This window comes from Apodemus sylvaticus, chromosome 2 (genome assembly GCF_947179515.1).
Source record: "Apodemus sylvaticus chromosome 2, mApoSyl1.1, whole genome shotgun sequence".
NCBI classification, from domain to species: domain Eukaryota; kingdom Metazoa; phylum Chordata; class Mammalia; order Rodentia; family Muridae; genus Apodemus; species Apodemus sylvaticus.
In genome coordinates, this window is record NC_067473.1 from 152,350,288 (window position 1) to 152,377,361 (window position 27,074).

Consider the following 27,074-nt stretch of genomic DNA (forward strand, 5'->3'; position numbering starts at 1 on the left):
ACAAGCAAGGGAAGGATGATCAGTGCTGCGGCACCCTGGGACCTTGCCAGAGGATCCGGGCTACAGCCCTGGTGTCCTCACACGGCCACGCTTGGCCTTCCCCTCCTGTTCTCTTGAATTCACAGCTGCACTCCATACGAGCTAAAAATGTTGGCCCCAAGGTGACGCTCCTGGACTGCAGCTCCACTGGGCAGTGCTCGGAGAGACAGAGGAAGCCCACAGCCTGGGGAGGTCTCGGGGAACACACAAGACCCAGTTAGAAGACTGACTACAGGCCTAGTCCCTCTAAAAAACAAATTCTGGCTGGGCAGTGGTGGCACACGCCTTTAATGCCAGCACTTGGGAGGCAGAGGCAGGCAGATTTCTAAGTTCAAGGCCAGCCTGGTCTACAGAGTGAGTTCTAGGACAGTCAGGGCTACACAGAGAAACCCTGTCTCAAAAAACAAAAAGACAAAAAAACAAAACAAAACAAAGACCAATTGTGTTTGCCTGCATCTATCTGCACTACGACTGAATTCCCTGAGACTGGAGTTACAGGTGGTTTTGAGTTGCCATGTGGTGTGGAAATAGAACCCAGGACCTCTGGAAGATCAGTCATCGCTCTTAACCATCTCTCCAGCCCCGCCCCACCCCACCCTCACTTCTCTTTTGATTTCAGTTGGTTTCCACTCAGGAATGGTATTGCTGCCAGTGTTTGGTCATTACCATGATGCTGAGTGCTACCAGCCAAACATGCCTTTATGTTTCTGAAATGAGTAACTGAATGACTTCTACCTTTGGACTTTATTTGAAAGAAATGGAATAGGTTAAGAATCGCCTCTGCATAGCAGGGTTTGTGAGGCTCCAAACTGTATGAACTCCTGCTGCTCATTTACAGACTCTAGGCCGGGGAGATGGCTCAGGAGCTGAGTGTGCTTCCCACACAAGCCTGGACACCTGATCTCAATCTCCAGAATCCACACAAAGGTGAGAGAGCCTCACCTCAACCTTGAGATGCCTGATGTGGTGGCATCTTCCGATTATAGCAGTAGTGAGAAGGTGGAGACAGGAGGATGACAGGGTTCACAGGCCAGCCAGACTAGCCAAATCTGTGAGCTCCAGGTTCAGTTAGAGACCTTGTATTACAAAATATGGTGGCTCAGAGGTTACAGGCACTCGCTGTTCTCTTCCAGGTGACCCACAGTTGATCCTCAGTATCTATAAGATTAACATCTGTGATTCCAGTTCCAGGGGATCTAATATCCTCTTCTGATCTCCATGGGCACCATTCACAAATATGGTATGTGGTACACAGATATGCATACAGGCAAAACAACCATACACATAAATAAAAATGTAAACATTAAACAAAAACAAAATTCGGTGGAGAGGAACTGAGGAAGACACTAGCATTGACCTCTGACCTCCAAACAAACACAGGTATGCATGTATACTCATACTCCCCCCCCCCCACACACACACACAAGCACACACACACACACAAAGGGAGAGCCACAAAAGAAATAAAGTCCAGAAGCCATGGCATGAGTGTCTAATCCTAGAACTTGGGATGCTGAGGCAGAAGAATTGTTGAGCTGGCAGCAGAATGAGATCCAAAGCAAGACTCAAAAGAATAAGTAAATTGGGCTAGGGGTGTAGTTAGAGTAGTTAGTTAGTTAGTTAGTAGTAGTTAGTTAGGGGTGTAGATAAAGTGCTTGCCTAGAATGCACAAAAGCCTGGGTTTAATGCTCGGCACTGAATCACCACATGTAGGTAGCCCAGGAGGTGGCGGAAGGAAGGTCAGACTCACCTAGACTATACAGTAAGCTTGGAACTGGCCTAAATACATGAAACCATGTCTTTAAAAAAGTAAATTAAGCTGGGCGGTGGTGGCACACACCTGTAATCCCAGCACTCTGGGAGACAGAGGCAGGCAGATCTCTGAGTTCGAGGCCAGCCTGGTCTACAGAGTGAGTTCCGGGACAACCAAGACTACACAGAGAAACCTTGTCTCAAAAAAACCCTCAAAAAACCAAAAGCAAAAGCAAAAGCAAAACCAACCAACCAAACAACCAACCAAACAAACAAACAAACAAACAAAGACCCCAAGTGTATAGGTCAAGGAATGCAGGTGCTAGGAGAAACCTGAGCAGGTTACGGGGGCGAGAGTGCTCTTCCTCAGAGAAGCCAGGAAAGGCTTTGAGGAGACCTGCCCACTAGCTGGGGAAAGGAACGGTGTGAGCCAGATATAGAGCAGAACAGCAGAGGCCCCGAGGGCAGGACATGCAGGGACTCTGCATGGAGGATGAGCAGGAAGGAGGGAATGCGGCAGGCAAGGGACACAGGCGGGATGGCAGGTGGACGCAGCTTGTGCTGTAAGAACCAACCCCAGCATCTGGGAGAAACCCTGTTTCTCCCAGGGAGGGAGGGAGGGAGGGAGGGAGGGAGGGAGGGAGGAAGGAAGGAAGGAAGGAAGGAAGGAAGGAAGGAAGGAAGGAAGGAAGGAAGGAAGGAAGGAAGGAAGGAAGGAAGGAAGGAAGGAAGGGAGGGGAAGAATTATTAATAATAATAATTATTATTATTATTATCATCATTATTATTAGTGGAGGAAACCTGAATGTAAGAAGTGAGCTGACCATGCCAAGCCTCAGACCCAGAGGAAAAGTGCACACGCGCCCCATCCACACCCAGAGGACAGCACAGCCTTCCTCTGGCCCATGTGCAGACGCTCGCAGTGAAGCGACAGCTTTCTCCTCTGGGGTACTTACAGCCTCAAGATGGCTCCCTTATAGAACCTGCTCCTACGGAGGTGAGCTAACGCCGCCTCCTTGTTTAGCTGACCAACTGTATATAATAAATGTGAGCTTGCAGGGGCTGCAACCTCTCTCTGTGTGTCTGTCTGTCTTTCCCTCTTCCCATCCCGGGAGCCCCAGGAAGCTCAGGAGCTCAGTAAGGGCAGGCTAAGGTGATCAGTGCTCCGACACAGGAAGGGCAATGAGGGAAAGGAGAGAAGAAAACATGGCTTCAACCCTGGCCCTAGCAGTGAGCAGGAGGGACCTCTGAGAGACGGGAGACCTGCTCTGTGAGGTGCTAGATCTAAGCGGGTGTGCTGGGGGGGCACGGCTGAGCTCTGGTCCTCAGGGAGTGGGCACGGAGCCATTTCTTCATTAAGGTTCTATGCTGCCACTCTCCATCCTCCTATTTCATGAGCCACACCCACTCCCACCCCACCCCCAACTTTCTTTTGCTCCTCACCTGTAAACAATGAGGCACCCAGAGGTGTCTAAGTTAGATGTAGCCAACCAACAGTATTAAGAAAGAAAGGAAAGGCCGGCATAGCGGCGCACGTCTATAATCTCAGCACCCAGGAGGTGAGCACGGTGAAGGCCACACTGATGAGAAGGGAAGGGGAGGGAAGGGTGTTGGGGTTTTGTCTAAGCTCCTCCCCACACCTACCTGGCAATAGCCAGGTATGCCCCGCCCCAGAGATCTGGCCCACTATAAGAGGGGCTACTTGCTCCTCCTCTCCCTCTTTGCTCTCTGCTCTCCCATACTCTCTCACCTCTCTGCCCCTGGGGCTCTTCCCCCCTTCCACGTGGCCATGGCCGGCCTCCTCTCTCTCTCTCTCTCTCTCTCTCTCTCTCTCTCTCTCCCACTAACTCCCATCCCCTATTCTGAATAAACTCTATTCTATACCATGTCTGTGTGTGTGTGGTCCCTCAGGGGCAGAGGTGCCCAGGCAAGGGCCCGCCTGGACACCTTCCCCACGCCGCCTAGCCACACTCACCTAACCCTATACTCCCACCTTTAAGCCTCATCATCCTGCTGAATCCTTCAAAAGAGAGAGGAGGAGCAAGTAGCCCCTCTTATAGTGGGCCAGATCTCTGGGGCGGGGCATACCTGGCCATTGCCAGGTAGGTGTGGGGTGGAGCTTAGACAAAACCCCAACAAAGGGGAAAGCAAGGGGTGAGAAAGGGGGATGGAGGGAGACAGAGGGACTGTGACCTACAAGTGACTGCCACAGTAAGGCAGGGGCAGGGACCCTGAGTCTTTTTTTTTTTTTTTTTTGATTTGCTTTTTTCTGAGGACAGGGTTTCTCTGTATAGCCCTGGCTGTCCTAGAACTCACTCTGTAGACCAGGCTGGCCTCAGACTCAGAAATCCGCCTGCCTCTGCCTCCCAAGTGCTGGGATTACAGGTGTGCGCCACCACCGCCTGTAATCCGCCCGTATTTACTTTCTTGAGACAGTATTCTGCTGTGTCCTGGGCTGGCCTCAAACTCAAAATCCTCCTGTCTCAGCCTCCAGAGTGCTGGGATTAGGGCTATGTGCCACTAAGTCTAAATCTTGGGCCCTCCCACACTCGGGGAGGAGCAGCCTTTAACACACGGACCTCTGAAAGGCAGTCAATATCCAAACCACAGCAGCAAGAAACATGACAAATGCCCAGGCTGTGGAACACGGGGAGCGGGAGGATTCCTCTTTGGGGACAGAATGTAAATAGTACTGACTTAGACATTACCAGCCTGAGCCCCGCCTGGCGTGGAGGACAGACAGCAGGAGGAGGAGACACCCTCCATACTTAGTGAATGAAATGCCACAAACTCTTCAGGAAGAGCACCCTGTGTACCTCTCCCCAAACCTCCCCTCACTGGACTTCTAGCACATTCCATACAAATCTTCACAAGACACAATGTAACAAATATTAGGATAGTTTTTAATTTAAAAAAAAAAAGCCCCAAAGTCTCTGGACAACACTAAACCACAGTAAACACTATCAAGAGTGTTAGTCACCCTCCAGGCACAGTGCTTCCATCAGTGCGACACAAGGTTCCAGATCACTTCACACTGCACCCTGTTTGTCAAAGTCCTTACTGAGGCAGGTGTGATGGCACGCACCTTTGATGGAAGCACCGGGAAGACAGGCAGGCAGATCTGAGTCTCAGGGCAACCTGGGCTACATAGTGGTTCCAGGACAGGTGGAGCTACAATGGTGAGACGCTGTCTGGGAAAAAAAAGGTCCTCACTGAGAGGACACTGAGGCACAGAGGTAAAGGGACCAGCATGAGGTCAGGCTGCAGGAGTCGCACAGGAAGGGCCCAGAAACCCATCCCTTCGGAAATGCTGCCCCAAGGGCATGCTGGAGCTACTGAAGCTGCAGTCTTCTTTGTTCCAGGAGTCAAGGCAAGAGACCAGGCTGGGACTTGATGCTGTGACCCAGGCCACAGCCTGGCACGCAGGATTCCCTGAGCGCATGTCCCAGCAGCCTCCTCTGCCTCTGCTGCATCTCCTCACCCTCAAGCCCAGCCCTCCTGGTGGAAAATGAGCTGCACAGCTTCATTTACATCACGGACAATGTGGGAGGCCTCTAGGAGCTCTGGACGGAAGCCAAAGTCTCGGTGCCCATGGAACGGAAGCTCTTCCCCTTCGGGAGTAGGCCCTTGGGAGGCCTGGTCCTGAGAAGTGTATATGCCAGTGCACACCAGGATGGAAGCACAGCTCTGGGCGGCTGAGGCCTGCGGCTTCTGTTGTCCACCAGTCTGCTGCTCCTCCTCCCCATGATTTGCCATTTGCAGGTACTGATGGAACAGGTTGGCACCGTAGACATCAGACATAGGGTTATCACTGGCAGGGAAGCAATACCAGAGGGCAAAGAAGAGAAATACCTAAGTTTAATGTTTCAAAACTACGAGAACAGAGATCTGGGGGCGGTGTGACTCAGATGCGGGGAAGCCTGGGTAGTGTGGGCAGATGGAAAGGAAAGAAGCTGAGGATGGAGATGTAGTGGACTTACCCTATAGCATACAGCTTCGTGATAGGGGCGGCCCAGCCCCGTCTCTCAGCCTGCTTCCTGATCACGCCCTCTGCATACTGGTACGTGAGGATGCTGGGTTTGCCCATCAGGCCCTCATATTTCAGTTCATGGCCTGTTATTTTCCGGTAGATGGTTTCCAGGCATAGCAGAAAGGTACCATGACCAAACCTGTCCAAGAAGAGATCTCAGCAATTCAGCCTTGAGGCCACCTGCCACTCTCTAAGCTGTCTCCATGAACCAACCTGAAACCCCTTCCCTGGAGTCGTCTCACATGAAGAAACAGAGGCAAGAGCAGGCAATTTCCCCAGGGTAGCAAAACTAGGGTGAAAGCCCTGAAAGTCTCTCTCCCAAAATACAGTGTTTGGGATTTTGAATAATTAATATTATATGTGCACCTGTGCCTCAGTGAGCATAGGAGGTCAGAGGACAACTTTGTGGAGTCAGTCTCTCATTCCAACTTTATATGGGTCTCAAAGCTCAAACTCAGGTCGTCAGCTTGATACAGGCATTTACCCACGACACCATCGTCCCTGGCCCCCAAACCCTAAGACTGGGTGCTGTTCCATAACTGCTGGCTGCCAGGGTGTGCTCACTGCCTCCCTGAAGCTAGGTGTGTTCACTTGTGTATACATTACACACGTAAGCCCCACGGAACAGTCAACAAAAGCAGAGTGCTGGACTAGCTGTGACACATGTCCTGAAAACAAGGAGGCATGCGCCTCCTGACCTAACACGGCCCCCAAAGCTCAAGGCTTGGTGCCAGCCGATGATCCCCGGCTGGTGCCAGAGCCTCCAGCCAGCGAAGCCTGATAGGAAACAAGGCACCGGAGGCACGCGCCTCCTGTCTACCTCATCGCTTCAAAAGGGAACAGTTTTGCTCCACAACTCGCTTCCTATCACAATGTTAGGTCACCACAAGCACCAAATCAATAGAGCAAAGTTAATCTTCCTTCTTTCAGTTGTTTATTCAAGTATTCTGTCAGTGTTGCAAGCTAAGAGCCCACTCTGCTGCTCCCTGCTGTCTGCAATGCTAAAGTGACGGCTGACACTTGGAACCATTCTGGATTAGACAGGCAGGGCCCGAGGAGGATGCTGCAGAAAGGCACGTGTCCTTAATAAAGAGCTGCACGAAGCCCAGACTGCTAACTTTTTTACTAAGAAAGTCAGTACGCCACCTTGTGTGAAGTATTCCATCCTCGGTGCTGAACAGAAGAGGACATCAGACCCCATTGCAGATAGTTGTGAGCCGCCATGTGCTGGGAATTAAACTCAGGACCTTCGGAAGAGCAGTCAGTGCTCCTAACCTCTGAGCCACCTCTCCAGCCCTTCCCTGTGCTTCTCAACCTGCAGCTACATACAAACCTAACCCTTGCCTGATCCCATCTTGAATCAACATATCATAACTGTGGTAGCTTAAATAGGTAGTGTTTGAATGGTTGGCCCATGGGGAGTGGCACTATTAGGTGATGCCTTGTTGGAAGAACAGTGTCACTGTGAAGTCCTATGCTCAAGCTCCACTCAGTTTAGAACACAGTCCCTTCCTGCTGCCTGCCAGTCACAATGGAGAACCCTCAGCTCCTCCAGCACCATGTCTGCCTACAGGCTGCCATGCTTCCCGCCATGATAATGGACTGAGCCTCTAAGACTATAAGCCAGCCCCAGTGAAATGTTTGCCTTTATTAAGAGTTGCCTTAGCCGGACAGTGGTGGCCCACGCCTGTAATCCCAGCACTCTGGGAGGCAGAGGCAGGAGGATTTCTGAGTTCGAGGCCAGCCTGGTCTACAGAGTGAGTTCCAGGACAGCTAGGGCTACACAGAAACCCTGTCTCAAAAACAAACAAACAAACAAATCACTCAACACATCTTCATGGTCAGCAATCTGTAGTTTTAGTTTAGTAACTGACATGAAATAACTCTCGAAAGCATTTACTCTCAGAGGCCAGGTTACGGTGGTGCCTCCAAGGCTCATGAGGGAAAGTCAGGGATTCCCCGTTCTCACCTGGGCATCTTGGCTTCGGCCATCCATAGGAGATCCATGTTGCTGGCCAGGACGGGGAGGTGGGGGTAGGGAGCTGTTGCCAGGCCAGTTCCGGGGTGTCCATTGCTGAGAAGGACATCCATGATCAGCTGCAGGTTTGTCTCCCAGCGGACTGGCTCCCCAAGAAGGAGGACCCCTAAAAATCAAAGACACAAGGATGAGGGAGCAGGGTACTTGCCCTGCCCTTTGTGGTGGGTGGGTTGAAGGCCCTCCCGAGACTGCAGAGGTCAGTTAGCATTGCCTACCCAGTGTCTTTACTAAGGTGCGGATCTGAGTAGCCCTGGCCAAGTCACGTCCCAGTGTACCCTGGGGGACCAGAATTCAGGGCCCAGCAAGGAATGTGTCCCCTGCTGTCTCACAGAAGCAGATCTCATGTGCTATGAGATGCTCTACCCACCACACCTCTATGCACCGTACCTCACCCACAAGCACTACTGCACTCTCCGGGGCCAGCCTCCCTCAGTCACAGCTCTGAGCCACACACGAGAACTTGGAATGAGGGAGCCAAGTCTCCTGGGGAACTGCGGCAGTTACTTGCTGCTAAACTTCAGTTGCCTCAACTATATCTGAAATAAAAACATGGGCCCTGGAAGTGTAGCTCAGTATTCAAGTGCTTGCCTAGCATGGACAAGGCCCTAAACCCCAACCCTGGCAATACAAAATAAATAAAAACTAAGGCCTAGCGTGACAGCATACATCTACGTGATAGCACTACCACTTGAGAGGTGGAGACGGGATGCTAAATAGTGAGAGTTACCCTTGGCTATTGATCTAGCCACAAATCAGAAGCCAGTAATTACTACATGAGATCTTTCTCCCAAAAAAGATCAAGGCCAGTCCAGGCTACAGAGTGAGGTCTCTGTCTCAAAGCAAAGCAAGGGAAGGGACAGAACTCTGGCTACAGCATTTGCTGTTCCTGAGCGTTCGCCCAGCACCCATGGCCGGGTCACAAATGCCTGAACATTCAGCTCCAGTGACCCAGTGCCCTCTTTTGGCCTCCACAGGTCCCTGAATACACGTGGCATGTACACGGACAAATATACGTACCTAAATAGAAGTAAAAAGTGAAAGTGTGAACCAGGTACACCCTTTACTCCCAGCACTCAGGAGACAGAAGGTAGTGGCTCTCTGTGAGTCAGAGGGTAGCCTGGTCTATATAGTGAGTTCTAGGACAGCCAGGGCTATATAGAGGCCCTGTTTCAAAAACAAATATTCAAAAAATAAAGTTAAAATTAAAAGATGGAGGAGCTATTTTGACTGTCACAACTGAACACTCAGCAGAGAACTCTACACAGGCAAAAGCTGTCCTATCCTAACAGTACCCGAGAACTCACCCTGATACTCACCAGAGCTGCTGGAGAGACTCCTTCTTCTATCTAACCACAAAGTACGCTAGTACTTATTTCTTTTATTTTTATTTATTTATTTATTTATTTGGTTTTTTGAAGACAGGGTTTCTCTGTGTAGCCAAAAATCCGCCTGCCTCTGCCTCCCAAGTGCTGGGATTAAAGGCGTGCGCCGCCGCCACCACCACCCGGCCACTTATTTCTTTTATGTGTATGAGTGCTTTGCCAGCATGTATGTATGTGCATCCCTTATACAAGTTTGTGCATGCCTAAAGAAGGCACTTCATTGATCAGGAATTGAATTTACAGTTGGTTGTGAGCTACCATGCGGGTGCTGGGACTCAAACCTAGGTCTGCAGGAGTAACAGCTGTCCTTAATTGCTGAGCCATCTCTCCAGGCATCCAAAGTATTTTTGTACAGTTTTAACAATTTTTAAGTGATCATACAATCAGCCAAGAGACTTCTGATATTTCTTACAAATTTACCATGGATCAGCAGTGGCGGCGCACATCTTTACTCTAGCACTTGGGAGGCAGAGGCAAGCAGTTATGTGAGTTCAAGGCCAGCCTGGTTTACAGAGCAATTTCTAGGACATCCAGGGCTACACGGAGAAATCCTAACTCCAAAACACAACAAACAACAATAAAGTTACCAAGAATTGTTCTCCATTTTAGAAATCAATCCACCAGTGGCAACTCTGCCCACATACATGTAATAGAGCTATAAACACAGTTTATCCATTGCTGGAACATTCCTGCCCACTCTGTTTAGAATAATCATTTTACTTTTCAGATAATTATAACACCAATGTCTCACCAAGACATTTTCCTTCCACTCCCTGGTACAGCGAGGGCATAAATCCGCATTAACTACTTTGTTTGGTTTTGAGATAAGAGTCATGGTGAAACCCAGAGAGCCTTGAACTCAAATCTTTTCACCTCAGCCCTACGAGTGGGAGGCTGCAAACATGCACCACTACAACTGGCCACTGGCCACTTTCGGATACAAGTTATGGGAAAGTTATTTTACTTCAGGATGGCAACAAGAAGTTACAGTGTCTTTATTGTCAAGGGAGACCTAAGCTCACTATACTACCTATGACCTCCAGAGTTACTGACTTACTGAGTTACAGCCAGGGCTACCTCAGGTGACCCAGGTCGTGATGTGCACTAATGTGCACCGTCTATCTGCGTAAGAGTCTGGAAGGAGAGGGAAACAAAGAACCCACACCTACCCAGGCACGGGGCCTCTTTTACCTTCAATGGCAGGAAAGTCATTCCTCAGGCGCTGCCAAAAGACAAAGAAGAGGCCCATCAATGCTAGTCACTTCCCACTCCTGCAGCACCTAGTCTCTGAAGCTGAGCAGCAGGAAAGACAGGTCCCCCACAGGTCAAAGACCACCCCCGAGGACCAGCTCAAGCCAAGAAGAAGACAGAACTTAGGAAGACGATGCACAAGGGAAAGAGAGCCAAAGCCCAGACTGGACTCAGCAAAGGCTGGGGGATGCCATGTGGGAAGTTGGCCAAGAGGGGCAGTGGTCAGCTGTGCTTCTCCCGCCAGGACAGAAAGCAAGGGCCGCTAGAATCAGGGAGCTAAAGGAGGGGGTAGCCTGTGGCAGAGGAGCTCTCTGGGCAGGAGGACTCCCTCTCAGTCTTATGCCAGTCCTGAGGTCTTCCCTTTACCAGCCTTGGGTTCACTCCTCCCTGAATCACTGCAGTTCTGGCTGACGTGAGTCACCTCTCCTGTGCCAGGCTCAGGCTTTGGAGCTATTCTGAGATGCGTTCCCACTCTATATTCTGGCTCATCTCAGAATTTTATTGACACAAGAGAAAGCTCTCAAAGGACAAGATCTGTTCTACAGCTAGAAAATCCTGGCAGGAGAACTTATAACCTGTTTTCTATTAAATTAATGAAGTAAGCTTATCTGTCTACAAATGTATTTCATTAAATCCTAAATTGCTAACATAAACTATTAAATGTATAAAAAATCTTATGAGGACTAGGCCAAGAGGCACCTTAGGAGACAGACAGTTATATTCCGAAGGAGCAAGGAGCGGCCTTGCACTAATGATCCCAAGGAATCAGAAATCCTGGGCTGAGGTGTGGCTTAGTCGTTGGACTAAGTGTACTAGTTGTATTAGGTGAGGTTGTACTTCCCTGTACAACCCTGGGTTTAGTCACCACAACTGTAAAAAAGAAACGAAGCCACTTTCTTCAACCATGGGCTAAACAGCAGAGCAGCGGGGACAGAGTCCTCAGTGTGTCTCTCCTCTCCTCACAAGGCAGCCTGGCTGTGCTTCAGGGTAAAGGAGCAGGGGGCAGGAACACAGAGGTTAAAGGTTCCCCAAAGCCACTAAAGTGCACTGTTGACTGAAGCAAATGCCAAGCCTCTGATCGGAGTTGCTAGGCAATCCCGACAAAGCAGAGTGGAAGCACTGCTCCTCTCAGCCATTCTTATCTACCCAAGGAACACGGTCCCAGCAGACGTACCTCTGCAGAAGACATAAAACAGTATGCAGCTCCTTGCAGAAGGGTAGCAAGACCAACACAAGGAACCAACACCGAGAAGAAACAGGAAGACAACCACAAAAAGAGCCCCGGAGTACCGTGAAGGGTGAAGTAACCCACCCTGTCCTTATTACCATGGTCTTCGGCCGCCGCTGAAGGTCCACCATGTCCAGCTCTGGGAAGGCTAATCGCAGCTCATCTACTGTCACCACGTTCTGGAAGCCTAGTCTGTAGCAAGATCAGGGAAGCAAAGCTACACAGTTCTGGGAAGATGCTTTTATAGATACATCACGTGACAAGAGGGCAGAAGCACACCAATGCAGACCCAGACAGGCAGGCAGCTATCATCAATCCCACTGATGCCAAGTGCAGGCTGTGACTGCATAGACAGAGCAGACACGTGCAATCCCTTGGTGCCCACAGGGCATATTCCAGGTACGAGATTCTACCCTGTGTACTCAAGCTTATGCCATGCTTGGGGCCAATCAGACTGGTATTCCGTTAGTAAGACGACCCTGAGAACTGGGTGGTGAGGAACTAGGCAAAATCAAGTAACTGGTAAATCGCTATTTCCTCTGGATTGAAACATTCCTTCCTGGAGGGAGGAGGGAACCCCTGAAAGTTACCAGATCCACAACCTCCCTCCCGCACTGTTTAAAGTCCCCCCCCCCACGATTACACAAGACTCTGGGGGCAGGGCCACCCACAGCCGAGCTGCCTACAAGCATGCAGGCGGCTCCGCTCCGGGAAGCAGCTTTCACCAGCGTCCTTCCTGCCACCCCAGGATTTTCGGAGGTGTGCCTTTCACCCCAGCTAGCTGCCTGGCTCGTTAGGCCAATGGTTGTCCTGCGTCCCTATCTGGGTGGCATAGACAGTTGTTCACATCTCCAGGAAAAGTCACACAACAGTCACAAATACTTAGAGGAAACTACAACACTGACAGTCAAACCCTGTTCAGCAAGGACCGTCATGCAGAGGACCACACCGTCTCCAGCCTGCTCTTCTCAAAGAGCTGCCTCCATCTTCCTGTCCCTAACTCCAACTTCCTGTCCCATCTTAACCAGCCTCAGATGACTCTCAAAACCAGTATCCCCAAATGACCATTCTAACAGACCCGCCCAGCAGCAGTCCCGCCTGACCTGCCTGACCTGCACTGCGCTGAGTTTAGGATGACATTGTCCACCCAGCCTACCTGTCTTCTAATGCCCGATTCCTCTCATGCTGGCTGACACCTGTCTGCCCAGGAAGTCTGTACCACACCCAACCCTCTAAAGCTAAAGGCTGCTCCTGCTCCAGGTGGCCCCTCTGTAATTCGATGCTCAAACCTGGATCTCCATCCCTCAGCCCATCTTTTCAATTTTTAAAATACATTTCTTTAGCTGGGGAAGGGGCGTGGTGATGTCAGGGAACAACTTTGGAAGTCCTTTCTCTCCTCCCGCTGTGTGGAACCCAGGGAAATAACTCAGGTAGTTGAGCTTAGAAGTAAGTGCTTTTCCCTGCTGAACCATTGCCCTGGCCCTATGCCATCTTTTCCTCTTTGTGGTACTTGAGACTCAAACCAAGGCCTCAGGCCTGACACACAAATAGTCTTCAACTCAGGCTCATTCCCAGCCCCTTGGCTGGAACAGTTCATTTTTTTTTTAAATTACATTACTTTGTGGGGATTATGGATGTCAAAGAACAAGTGTGGGAGTCGGTTCTCTCCTTTCGCCTCCCGGGTCCTGATAATCACACAGGTGATTATCCTTCATAGCTGAGCTTGCTTCCCACGCCTGTGATGACTGGGCCTACATTCAGCTAAAAACCATGAATCAAAAAGGGTCAACTGAGGAGGGAAGACCCCCTCCCCCCAGAGCAGGGCACTTCCTGGAGATGGTGCAGATATAAGAGATCCAAGGAATCCCGACATGTACTGAAGCTCTCTCCAGGAACAGGTGGGCTTGCAGGGCCAGACTGGGACTGCGACTGCTGAGGCTCAATCAATGTGGACTGAGCAGCTAGAGTCTTAGGTGCTCTACCTGTAGACGGCCATTTCTGAACTACCCAGCTCCTATTGTGTACAGAGAGTGACTAAATCCCATTTCTAATGTACGTTTATCCTATCAGTTCTGTTCCTCTAGAACACCTGCTCTCTTACACACTCCTCTGCGGTTTGTGGGTTTCTCCTCCCAAGTACGACTTCCCTAAGCAAGTCACACTCCCATGCTCTACCTGGGGTCCAGCCTGCCTCGGAGCACAGCCTACATGATGCCCAGGAAGTACCCAGGGCACATGAACAAGCTGCCTGAGGTCAGGGACCATGTCCTTCGCTTTCTGAGTATACAAGACCAAAAGTGCGCTATTCCAGCACAGGAGCTGACAGGTAGGATGAGGCTCTGTTTCCTAATGCTGCAATCCTTTAATACAGTCCCACATGTCGTGGTGATCCCAACCATAAAATTATTGTTGTTGCTACTTCATGACTGTAAATTTGCTACCGTTATAAATCATAGTGTAAAATGTAATGTGATCTGATATGTGACCCTGTGAAATGGTCATTCGACCCCCAGAGGGGTCACAACCCACAGGCTGAGAATCGTTGGCTTAGAGATTCTTGAGTTCTTACTGGAGACACAGAGATCAAGACTGCTCAAGATTACAACAGAGGACTCTGTACATTAGGCCTTGCGGTGGCTCTGATGTGGTCTGTGGTCTGTTACCAACAGTCACGAGGGCCGACCACGCAAAGCATTTATTTATTGTTGTTCCCCAACATCCCACCGCACAACTCTGGCACCTCAAGCCTTCACCCTCCTCTCCACCCAGAACAGCAAAACGAAAAGGATACGCTCTGGCATTTTCCAGCAGGGGCCCCTGCCCAGACACCAGCATCTGCTTGTTGTGGTACTGCAGGAAGTTTTTCATGGGACTGTGAGACAGGATGACTTGGTCTGGATCCACCTACAGAGACAGCCAAGGAATAGGAGAGCAGGGGAAGATGGGACTAAGAGAAAATGACAGGGAGGCAGCCACTGGGCCTGTCACAGGGGTGGGGAAGGTGTCTAAAAATGACACGTGCTAAGGCTTAGCCACATAGCAACAAGAACTGACCTGGGGCTGGGAACGTAGCTCAGTGACAGAATACTAATAGCCCAGATGTAAGAGACCACGGGCCCAACCCATCAGTTGTGTGTCGGGGACTGCCAAACTTAATTCTCAACATACAAAGTAAGAGAAGCACTATCAGATGTAAGATCTTGCTGGGCTTAGCTCAGAGACCCCTCTGAGATTTCTTAATACCCCTGTTGGAAACCACAGACTTTACAAGCATAGTCTGGGGCTGGAGATATGGCTCAGCGGTTAAGAGCACTGACTGTTCTTCCAAAGGTCCTGAGTTCAATTCCCAGCACCGATGCACTCTTCTGGTGTGTCTGAAGACAGCTACAGTGCACTCACAGGCAAGGTCTGTCATAATATATCTGTCTCGGACCTTGACCTTGTGTTTTCACTTCTACTTCAAAACTGAGCTCACCCTTACCTCTGCGGTTCTGGGCAGATGTCCTTGCAACCAGGCCCTTGAACCAGGGCCTTGCAAACTAGAAGCAAGTATTCTATCATTGACTCAGACCCCAGCCCAAGATCTAGTTTGTGTTATATGCATATGTGTGCACATGTATGTGAGAAGATGCATGTGTGGAGAGCCTGAAGCCAACACTGGTGTCCTTCTCGGTTATTATCCACCTTATTTTTTGAGTCTCCCACTCAGCCTGGTGCTCCCTACTTCCCCAGACTGGCTGACAGGCTATACTGGCTGGCCAGCGAGCCTCAGGGATACAATTGCCTCCAACCCTGAGATTACAGATGTGCCACCAAGCCTGGTTTTTCAGATGGGTGCTAGACCCAAGCACTTTGCCCACTGTGCCAGCTCCCCAACTCCCAAGATTTAGCTTTTTAACATCTACACTAACTCCAACAGTGTAGGCTTTATTATTATTTTGAGATGGAGGTCTCACGACACAGCTCAGGCTGGCCCCAAGCTTGTGTTATCCTCTTTCTTGGTCTTCTCTGTGCGAACAGAAGTGTGCATGACCACACCAGGTTGCTCAGAATGCTTTTAGGGCCCTTTATGGAAAGGGGTTCAATGTACTGGATTCAGCCTCTACCCTGGATTCAACCTCCACCAATCAGCCTTTATTGACTCTCTTGGTTACAAAGAACCTTCTCAAAACCAAGTGCACCCTTACTGAGCAGGTGCCCATCTTGGATCAGTGAGGAACTAACTACAAAGGGAGAGATGTTAGCCTTCCTGAGGATGCACCCACAGAGAGGTCTATCTGCAGGCCATGTGCACGGTTGTGGTTTTTGTTATCTTCTTGACCCAAAGCCTCACTATGCAGCCCAAGCCACCGATAAGTCATGACCCTGCTGCTCCGGCCTCCTGGGTACCTAACGAGAGCTATCACTGCACGGCCCCACTGTACTGTGGAATGCTGAGAGCTGTCACTGCACGACCCCACTGCACTGTGGAATGCTGAGAGCTGTCACTGCACGGCCCCACTGCACTGTGGAATGCTGAGAGCTGTCACTGCACGGCCCCACTGCACTGTGGAATGCTGAGAGCTGTCACTGCACGGCCCCACTGTACTGTGGAATGCTGAGAGCTGTCACTGCACGACCCCACTGCACTGTGGAATGCTGAGAGCTGTCACTGCACGGCCCCACTGCACTGTGGAATGCTGAGAGCTGTCACTGCACGACCCCACTGTACTGTGGAATGCTGAGAGCTGTCACTGCACGACCCCACTGCACTGTGGAATGCTGAGAGCTGTCACTGCACGGCCCCACTGTACTGCGGAATGCTGAGAGCTGTCACTGCACGGCCCACTGCACTGTGGAATGCTGAGAGCTGTCACTGCACGACCCCACTGCACTGTGGAATGCTGAGAGCTGTCACTGCACGACCCCACTGCACTGTGGAATGCTGAGAGCTGTCACTGCACGGCCCCACTGCACTGTGGAATGCTGAGAGCTGTCACTGCACGGCCCCACTGCACTGTGGAATGCTGCGCACACGTGATCTTTGCAGCTAGGCTGGCAGAGTGCTTGCCTCGTGTGCACAAAGCCCTGGGTTTAATCCCCAGCACATAAAGCAGGTGTGCTGGTGCACAGCTGTGATCCCAGAATTAGTGAAGTGTGGCCAGACATCCAGAGTCATCGCCACCTACTACAGATACATGAGTCCTTGTGTCAAAAACAAACACTAAGCCAGGCGGTGGTGGTGCGCGCCTGTAATCCCAGCACTCTGGGAGGCAGAGGCAGGCGGATTTCTGAGTTTGAGGCCAGCCTGGTCTACAAAGTGAGTTCCAGGACAGCCAGGGCTATACAGAGAAACCCTGTCTCGAAAAAAACCAAATCCAAAAAAAAACAAAAACAAAAAAAAACCCAACAACAACAACAAAACCAAACACTAAAATATAAGGGCAGAATCCTGTCCCCTTCTCACCTCCCCCTGTAGCCCAGCCTAGCTGAACAAGGCCCATGATGAGTGTGCACCAGCAGAGCTAGTAATGCTGTGCTGGGACCCAACTCCGCTTCACACATGCTCAACTACATCCTCAGCCCCACAAGCCGGATTTCTGTGCTCACTCAACCATGTGTGTACACGCGTGTATGAAGACTCTATTGATGTCATCACAAGTCTAGGCTAGAACTTTAAGGACTTAGCCTCAGACTCCCACTGCCCCAACTGTGCCTCAACCTAGCCGAGAGGGTGCAGGGCTGTGAGGGAGGTTTCAATAGGAATCAGTTTTGGGGTTTCCATGCCTCTGGCTGCCTCTTACCTTGCAACCCAGCAGGGCTGACAGCTCCTCAGCTTTGTTATGCTGTAAGATGTTCCCAGCATTTGTGACAAAAACCACAGGTACCCGCAGCTGCCCCTGGGAGTTTACCAACTTGCTGAATGCTTCCAGAGCAGCTGGGATCACTCTGTGGCCTCGAACCAGCACTCCATCAATGTCGAACAGTAAGCCAAAGGTGGGAGACTGCTAGGAGGGAAGGAGAGAGAATGGGCACGCATGAATCAAGAGACAGAAGAAACGTAGGAAAGAAACAACCTCATCGAGGAAGGTTCCTTCTCAGCCCACCGGCATCAGAAAGAACAAGAGAGGACCGCACAGCCTGCTTCTTTCAGCAGTGCTAGAGACCAAGCTCTGCAGGATGGGCAAGAACTCTACCACTGAACTACCGAGGACTGGACTTCTCACTAGCCAAATCCACTTGTAGCAAAGGGAGGAAGCTTACCAAGTTTGTCAAACACAGAGCTACCCGCTGAAATTAACTGCCCCGGGCACAGTGGTATACACCTGTGCTCCCAGCACTCAGCAGGCAGAGGCAACCATGGCCAGCTTGGGCTACATAGTGAATCTGAAGTGAGCTCTGGCTATATAGCAAGGCCCAGTCTTAGAAACACAAAATGAATATAAACAATTTATAATTGGAAATAGGACTGCAGAGATGGCCTAGCGGTTAAGAGCACTGACTGATCTTCCAGAGGTCCTGAGTTCTAATCCTAACAACCACATGGTGGCTCACAACCATCTGTAACGGGATCTGATGCACTCTTCTGGTGTGTCTGAAGACAGCTACAGTGTACTCACTTATGTAAAATAAATAAATCTTTAAAATTGGAACTAGAGGAATCCAAAGAAAACGTGAGCCCAGGATTTTACTACAAACAGTTTATATTTTCCCTTTTACTCCTTTATACCCCACAGCTACGACTGTTAAGACATAATTCTGTACCTGGATCTCTCTGGGAGATAAACAATTTAACCAACAACACTGGCCTTCACAGCCATCTTATGAGCATTTTGCCTGGTTGTAGACACTGTGCACATGTGTGCATCTGACACCTGGAGACGTCAGAGAAGGTGTTGGATCCCTCGGAACCGGAGCTATGGTTGTTGTGAGCCACCACGTGGATGTTGGGAATGTCACCCAGTGCTCTAACTGCTCAGCTAGCTATCTGGCCCCATCTTTTCTTTGTCCTTTCCCTCCCCCTCCCCCCACCTCCCTCTGGTTTTTGAGACAGAGCCTCACTTTGTGGACCTGACCAGCCTGGAACTCACTGTTTACACTAGGCTCACTTGGAGTCTCCGAGCCTCTTAATTGCTAGAATTGCATGGCACGTCACCGTGTTGCGTGCCACAATGTTGTATGTCACCATGTTGCGTGTCACCATGCCCAGCCATACCACCTTTTAAGGTTTTGTTCTAGTGCTCACTTGGCCAGCACACACAATTGTAATGAGTGAGCGATTAGCATGGCCCCTGCACAAGGATGACAACACAAATTCCTAAGCATTCCCTATTTTTGCCAGCATCAGCACTCCTGTCAGGACATTGGGGCCAAGAGTTTAACCGGAGTTCAAACCCTGATGTACCAGGGAAGTTAAATCTGAGAAGAGAACATCCTCAGCTCAGGTGGAAGGTGGTGTCCACTGCCTCCATTTGTACGAAAAGCGGCTTTTCTGAAAACAGATCCATCATATAATTTGAACTTTTTGACTAACGTTTGGGGTTGTGGGAGGCAGGTTTTGCTTTAGAGGTTGGAGTATACCTTAGTGGTAGTGCACCTGCCTAGCACGCTTGAGGACATACATTCTAGCATCATTTTTCAAAAGAAAAAAATCATTTTAGGTAGGGCGGTGCACGCCTTTAATCCTAGCACTTGGGAAGCAGAGGCAGGCAGATTTCTGAGTTCGAGGCCAGCCTGGTCTACAGAGTGAGTTCCAGGATAGCCAGGGATACACAGAGAAACCCTGTCTTGAAAACAAAAAACAAAAAAAAAAACCCAAAAAACAAAAAAAATCATTTTAAAATCATGCTCAGTGGCATACCATAACCCCAGCACCCAAAAGGCCAACCTCAGCTGCACAGACAGCTCAGGCAGCCTAGGCTACATAATTCTGTCTTTAAAAATATGTGTTCATTTTACTGTACAACATACACCGAGTTTTAAACAAATGAAGCACTTCAATTGCTACCAACAGCATTAATTATTTTAAGAGATTCTCAGCTGGGTGGTGGTGGCGCACGCCTGTAATCCCAGCACTCTCGGAGGCAGAGGCAGGCAAATTTCTGAGTATGAGGCCAGCCTGGTCTACAGAGTGAGTTCCAGGACAGCCAGGGCTATACAGAGAAACTCTGTCTTGAAAAACAAAAACAAAAACAAAAACAAATCCAAAAAACCAAAAGAAAAAAAAAAGATTCGAGATTCTCAGCTCTCCCAGATGGTGTATGTTCTCTGGAAATGTGGGCACATACTACATACACTTTAACTATCTCCTGCCTACATGCACACTTGTGCAAATGCAATCATGTTATTCTTTATTTCTATCTTACCATTTTTGTTTGTTCTGTTTTTTCCAAGACAGGCTTTCTCTGTGTGGCCCTGGCTATCCTGGAGCTCACTCTGTAGACCAGGCTGGCCACAGCTGGACGACCTGCCTGCCCCTGCCTCCAAGTGCTGGGATTAAGGCGTGGCCCGCCCTGCCCAGCAGCTCATCTTACATGTTTTAGTCGGTGTCTCTTTGGTGACTCGCCAGTTTCTAGACACAGTCCGCTCCCTAAACATCATCCCTAGCTCCATAACACTCCAAGTGAATACACCAGTAACACTTTCACCTATTTTAGGAGGTTTAAATCAGGACGCTAGTCATTCCTGAGGTAGAGGAAAGCACCTCTGTGAGGTCAAGGCCAGCATCATCTGCACAGCAAGTTCCAGACCCCCCAGGGATTTACAGTGAGTCCCTAACTCAGCCAAAAAAAAGTTAGTTTGGCCAGTGAACTGGGCTCAGCATGTGCAGGCACTCACTGCCAAACCTGACTACGCGCTTCCTCCCCAGCCACACACACTGCAAGTAGAGAAGTAACTCCCACAGTTGTCCTTTTGGAAAGCACACGTCAACCTACACGACCACTGCCACTGTACTTCATCCTTGCAACTTAAAATTAAAAAAATACTCAGCCGGGCGGTGGTGGTGCACGCCTGTAATCCCAGCACTTGAGAGGCAGAGGCAGGAGGATTTCTGCATTCGAGGCCAGCCTGGTCTACAGAGTGAGTTCCAGGATAGCCAGAGAAACCCTGTCTCGAAAAACCAAACAAACAAACAAAAATAAAATACTCAAGGCTGGAGACATAGTTCAGTGGTAGTATTTTTACCTATCATGTACGAAGCCCAAGGTTCTGCCTCGCTAAGAAAATCTCAATTCCATTTCACTGTTTTTCTTTTCTTTTCTTTTCTTTTCTTTTCTTTTCTTTTCTTTTCTTCTTTTGAGACAGGGTCTCTGTGTAACCCTTGCTGTCCTGGAACTAGCTCCATAGACCAGGCTGGCCTAGAACTCGTAGAGCTCTGCCTGCCTCAGCTTCCCAGGTGCTGGGATTAAAGGTGTGCGCTACCACTTCTAGGCTCTATTTCCCAGTTTCTAAACATCCCATTTCTTAGTTTATAAACTGCCTGTTAATATCTAGCCCTAGCACTAGGAGGCTGGGGCCAGCCAGAGCTTTACAATGAGACCTGTCTTAACAAACAAAAACCAACACAGGGCTCAGTCCCTCATTTCTTAGTTAGCAGGACCATGAGCAGCTGTCCTAAAAAACAAACCTCTGAACAGCAGCGATTTCACAAATAGGAATCCATTTAAAGTTTTTAAGTTCTCCAAATGAGAGAACCCAAGACCTTACACACGCTAGGCAAGAGCTATATCCCTAGCTCTGAACACTGTAAGTCTGATAATTACATGTATTGTAAACAGGCTGAGTTTCTTGGAAGAGAATTTTGAGCTATCAATGAAAGCATTCAATATGAAAGTCACCTATCCCAACTGTTTAACTAAGCGTGGTGGTGCCTGCCTGCAGCTCCAGCGCTTGGAAGACTTGGAGGATTCTGAATTCAAGGCCAACCTAGGTTCCCTAGTGAAACAGTGTTTCTAAACCATCAGGCCATCAGGTGGCCCAGTGGGTAGTGCCCTTGCCAAGGAAGCCTGAGGAGCTGAGTTAACTCCACAGAGCCTATCAGGTAGCTGAGAACCTACTCCTTCACAGTGCCTGACCTTCGCACGTGAACTGTGCCATGCACCTATACATACACCCACACGTACAATAGATAAATGTAAATCAAAACCCACATGCAGTCACACCCACCCACATGCTAATACACACACACACACACACACACACACACACACACACACATCACTTCTCCCAAGACCCCAGTCAAAACGACAGGACAGGAATAGCCCCTGACTACAGACTAGGAGAAAAGACACTTGAAAACACAGCCCCAGGATTGTCCATGCTGAGTACTACCCCTAGAGCTGAGGATCATGGGTAGTGAGAAAGGCCTGGACCAGTGCTCACTAACAGGGATGGAGGACTAACCACAAGGCTCCTATGCCTTGAAATCTGAGAAAGGAAAATGCCACCCTCAGGCCTGATACCGAGGAATTTTGGCTGCAGAGGGAAAAAGAGACTGACTGAAGGGACTCCAAGGGAGGAGAAGGGGGGACCTTCTGCCGCCAACACAGCGCTGGTGGTTGACTTTACTTCAGGTAGCAGCGACAAGGATGGAGAAGTCTAGAAATGGATGACCCGACCTTCAACATATCAACATGTAAGCCAGGCACAGAAAGGCGAGCACCACAGTTTTTCCTCATACATGGAATTTTTAAAAAGCCGAGACAGGAAAGCAGGACTATAGAAAGTTTCCATTGTACTTACCACTGTAATCTACATCCCTACTGCATTACCTGTAAGAAAAATGTCATACTGAAACTCACTATTTTATATAATTCCCATACACAAATAAAATAAAAACTGAAACATTACACAATGATAGAGAAAAGGGCATTATATTACTAAGAAAGAATATTGCCAGGAATTGGAAACTACTTAGATTCAGGGGTAGAGAAAAAGAGCACCAGGAATCACCATGACTTTTATTTTGAGGACTGGGGGCCATGAAAGAAAGATTGATGCTGATGTGACCCAAAGGGGGGAGCAGCAGGTCAGGAAGGACCTGTGCGGCAGTGTGGAGGAGTCAGGACTACAGATGTAAATGTCTGTCAGGCTGAAGAGATGCTCAGGGATAAAGAGCACTTGATGCTCTTCCAGAGGACCCAAGTTTAGTTCCCACCATCTACATCAGGCACACCATGGCTGTCCACAACTTCAGCTCCAGGGGATGCAATGTCTGTAGCCACCAACGGCACATGCACTCTAGTGCGTATGTCCAAATGCAGACACCCACACCCACATGCAGTCACACCCACCCACATGCTAATACACACATACACACACACACACACACACACACATCCACATGCAGTCACACATCCACATGCAGTCACACACCCACATGCAGACACACAGACCCACATGCTGACACATGCACTCACATGCAGACACGCACACCCACATGCCCACATGCAGACATACAACTGCACATGATTTTGTTGTTGTCAAGAAAGGTTTCTCTGTGTAGCCCTGGCTGTCCTAGAACTAGCTCTGTATACCAGGCTAGCCTTGAACTCACAGAGATCCTCCTGCTTCTACCTCCTGAGTGCTGGGACAAAAGACGTGTGCACCCAGCAAAAAAAAATTTTTGAAAGTCTCTGTTCTCAGGGAAGTAGGAAGAACAGCACCATTTAAGGGTAGAACACATGAAAACCAGTCAGAAACCTCAGAGAAACAGCAGTCCAGGCAAGATGGGAAACCAAGAGGGGATAGGTCAAGAAAATGAAGTTATGACTTTCTGGATCAGGTAAGCTAAGGAGACTAAGTAATGGCTCCATTTTCCTTCCACAGAGCAGGTAAGGCTCCCAGGGGAGTGGCCTTTACCAGGCTTATACACAGTCCCCCAGACTTAGTCCATGAGCCAACGTGAAGGTGGGCAGGGGAACTGGAAAAAAGGAGATACCAACTCAAATCAGTAAGACTGTCCCCCTTTTTGTTTTGTTTTTTCGAGACAGGGTTTCTCTGTGTAGCCCTGGCTGTCCTGAAACTCACTCTGTAGACCAGGCTGGCCTCGAACTCAGAAATCCACCTGCCTCTACCTCCCAAGTGCTGGAATTAAAGGCATGTGCCACCAGTGCCCAGGAAGACTGTCACTTCTAACCACCAGAAAATAGCAGCCAGAGACACTCAGCAAGCCTCTCACCTATGCAGGAAATACATAAGCAGCCAAAAGCCTCCCAGGCTGATCCCACTGCACCTGAGCTCAGGAGAGTTCTGGGCTCCAAGCCAAGCACAGAACAATCACGTTTTTATTTATTCTATCAGACTTTGAGGAAGTGTTGATCTCCAAATGCTGTGTTATCCAGCAAAACTGCATCCCCTCCCCCTCCCCCCACCCCCAAAAAGACAGCTACAAAGAACGTGACCAATTATTCACCTAATGACGCCTGGGTCCTTTTCTCAGCTCCTTCCCCCATCAAAGAACCAACTTCTGAGAGAACAATGAGTCAAAGGCCTCTCTGCTGGTTTTACAAGCGCTGGGTCCAGAATTCCGACTCAAATGAGCTAGCAGCAAAGCTAGGCCTTTTCCCTGCTCCCTGGGCTGTCCCTGGAAGCCAGTGAGGGCTCTAGGAGAGGCTGAGGTCTCTGGCTGGCCGGCCACACTGCTCATTCACTGGCTTCAGCTTCCGGCTAGGCCAGGCTACCCCTTGTCATCAGCCTGTTTTCCCTATCAGTGTACTTCACTCACACCCAGTGGCTCCCAGGAGCCCTGCAGCCCGGCTCAAAACCCTCCAGATGGGGTCCTAACTAGGACTCATGGGTAAATTTCAGAGTGACCATAGAAGCCCTTACTTTTTTCTTTTCAGAGTCTTGTTCTGATTTTATCATTTTTCTCTTCCCAGAGAGCGTCAGCATACAGGTCTGGACAGATAAGAGGATATGATTTCTCTTTAACTCGCCGTGACACTGTGCTTAGGTCCCTCTACGTGTTTAGTAATGGCTGGTGTGTGACTCAAAGGATAGCTGAGAACCACTCCCTTGAACTGTTTCTCAAAGGTAAATCACTGTAGCAGTACAATTTCATTTTTGTCCCATGGTGAACCGAAGCCCCACTGTTCTGGATACCGAAACCAGGCCTAGTGGCGCATGCCTGAAATCCAAGCACCTAGGAAGCAGAGGCAGGAGGATGGCTCATCAAGGATTTTCAGCTAGCCTGGTCTACAGGGTGAGTTCCAGGTCAGTTAGGGAACATATTGAGGTTTCTCACACAAACACATAACAAATCTATTCAGTTACAATTTCAAAAAGAGTTGAGAGAAATTTTTTTGGCATGGTAATAGCACCGTGGTTCGGTTTGAAATGCCTCTTTTAAATGTTCCCACAGGGTTTAAAGTCTTACCGCCACAGAGCGGGAGAGATAAGCAGGCGAGCCAAAACGCAGTGACTGATTATTTGAAAGATAAAAATATAGAATTCATACTCTCTCATAAGTTTTGGAAACTCACATTTTAAAAAAAAATCAAAGCTAAGCTGTTAAGAGTTTGCTGAACAAGCCTGAAGACATGAGTTCCACACAACCAACGCTGGAAGGTGACAACCCCAAAGTTCTCTAACCTGCCTACATATACCTTGGCCTTGGCGGCTGCACACCTAAGCCGTACAGTTTACTGGTCATATTCAAACAGTTAACATTTTAGAAATAAGAATCCGCGAGCCCTTACTTCGAACAGAAGTGGAAACGAATTAACCGCTGAGGACCATTCCTGACGCGCGGGAAGGAGCTGCGAACCCACCCGAGGCTGACCTGGGGCTGGTTCCGATCGTTTTCCCCGGACAAGCGCTCTTCCAGTGGGTGGAAGGTGCGCACCCGGACACCGCTTCGGCAAGGGCGAAGGGCTCCGCGGCTCCACGGTCTCCGGGAGGGCGGCCCCAGGCCAGGATGCTCAGTGGCCCGCACGGCCCTCCCGCCCGCAGGCCCTGCGAGTGCAGACCCCAAGCGTCCTCACCTTAGCGCTGCTCATGATGTAGCCCCTCCGGGGTCCGCAGCCCTGGAGCCCTGCAGACAGGCGCACAGGCAGCTTCCACAGACGGCTGCCGGCGCGGAGAACCCGGAGCCCGGCGAGCGCAGCCATCGCGCCCGTCGCGCGCACGCGCAGACTGCATCTCCCACCCCCCTCGTGCACAGCCAAGCAACCAATCAGCGGCCGCTCGCGCGGGGAATCTTGGGAGTGGTAGTCCGACCGTGAACTTCGGGCTCCGGTTCCGAGTGCAGAGCGGGGAGAGCGCGGGAGGTGCTCGCGTCTCTGGCTCTGAATGGCGAGGCTCTGGGCCCCTCGTTTCGCCGAGAGGAGACTTGGGGACAGCGAGTCCCCAAGTGCGCGGCCACCCATGTTGGGAGGACGGACACCTGACCGATCAGTGCACCTGCTGACTTCCGGGAGAGTGTTTCTCAGCCGAAGTCCTCACCCTAGAAACCTTGCTTGGGGATTTTTTTTTGGAGCTGGAGCAACCGTGTGGAACAAGTCAGCCTAACCTTGAATTGGAGGTTGAGGAAGAAGACCTTTGTTTTGAGGCCCACGTCCTCAGAGCCTCATCCAAAGAATGTTGAATGTCGTGCTGCTTCTTACTTTTTACAATCTTTTACTCAGTAAACATGCGTGACGGTCCTACTTCCTGCGGGCTCTGACCCCAAACCCGGGAAAGCCACATACATAATGATCTGATCTCCTTGATTCACACTTGGTAGGGAGGTTGGGATTGGTGTGCGAAGCAAAGTAAAAAGATCGTTGTCCCGAGAAGTCCGATAATGGATTAAACAAACATGTAATGTGTACAGCTTAGCGCTCTGTCGATGAGCCAGGACAGCAGAAGTCAGTCTGATCATCCTGGGGTAGGAGCTTGCTGCAGAGAGAAATCCCTCTTCTCACTGCTCATAAAGTGTGAGATGCTCCCTTCCTTAGTCTTTGCCCTGTTCCTGGATATAATCACACCAAAAAAAAAAAATGAGTGAACCTAGAGGAGAAATGGGGAGGGGTGGAGGGTCAGGAAAAGACGCCGCTAACTCACTTCAGTTGTGTGTGCATTGCTTCTCAGCTTTGAGGACTAAGATCATAGATCAGAGTAGCCACTATTGATAAAAAATTAGAAGGTGTATTGCCGTGAGTCAAACCCACAGTAGCAAGAGCACATAAACCTAGCCAGGAGATAGCGCTGTCCAGGTTTGGGGTTTATTGTTTTGTGTTGTTTTGTTTCTGTTTTTTGTTGGTTTTATTGTTTGTTTTTTGAGATAGAGTTTCCCTGTATAGCCCTGGCTGTCCTGGAACTCACTCTGTAGACCAGGCTGGCCTCGAACTCAGAAATTCGACTGCCTCTGCCTCCCAAGTGCTGGGACTACAA

General features: G+C 49.8%; 1 protein-coding gene and 1 pseudogene across 1 annotated transcript; one reads left to right on the plus strand and one right to left on the minus strand.

Moving 5' to 3' along the window:
• Positions 1-4,673: 4,673 nt before the first annotated feature.
• Hdhd5 (haloacid dehalogenase like hydrolase domain containing 5) lies at positions 4,674-25,830 on the minus strand. The gene is made up of 8 exons (XM_052174746.1): positions 25,685-25,830; positions 17,504-17,704; positions 14,512-14,624; positions 11,819-11,912; positions 10,433-10,463; positions 7,791-7,965; positions 5,772-5,960; positions 4,674-5,602 (listed from the first exon to the last, which is right to left on the minus strand). The coding sequence occupies exons 1-8, from the start codon at positions 25,808-25,810 to the stop codon at positions 5,275-5,277; spliced, it is 1,257 nt and encodes a 418-aa protein (XP_052030706.1). The 5' UTR covers positions 25,811-25,830; the 3' UTR covers positions 4,674-5,274.
• Positions 18,938-19,036, plus strand: LOC127679485 (uncharacterized; annotated as a pseudogene).
• Positions 25,831-27,074: the final 1,244 nt, after the last annotated feature.

Coding starts and splice junctions, on each gene's coding strand:
- Hdhd5 (XM_052174746.1), bottom strand. CDS start 25,810: ATGGCTGCGCTCGCCGGGCTCCGGGTTCTCCGCGCCGGCAGCCGTCTG. Junction 17,705..25,684: donor ACATCATGAGCAGCGCTAAG/GTGAGGACGCTT, acceptor CCCTCCTAGCAG/TCTCCCACCTTTGGCTTACT. Junction 7,966..10,432: donor TGACTTTCCTGCCATTGAAG/GTAAAAGAGGCC, acceptor TTTGATTTTTAG/GGGTCCTCCTTCTTGGGGAG.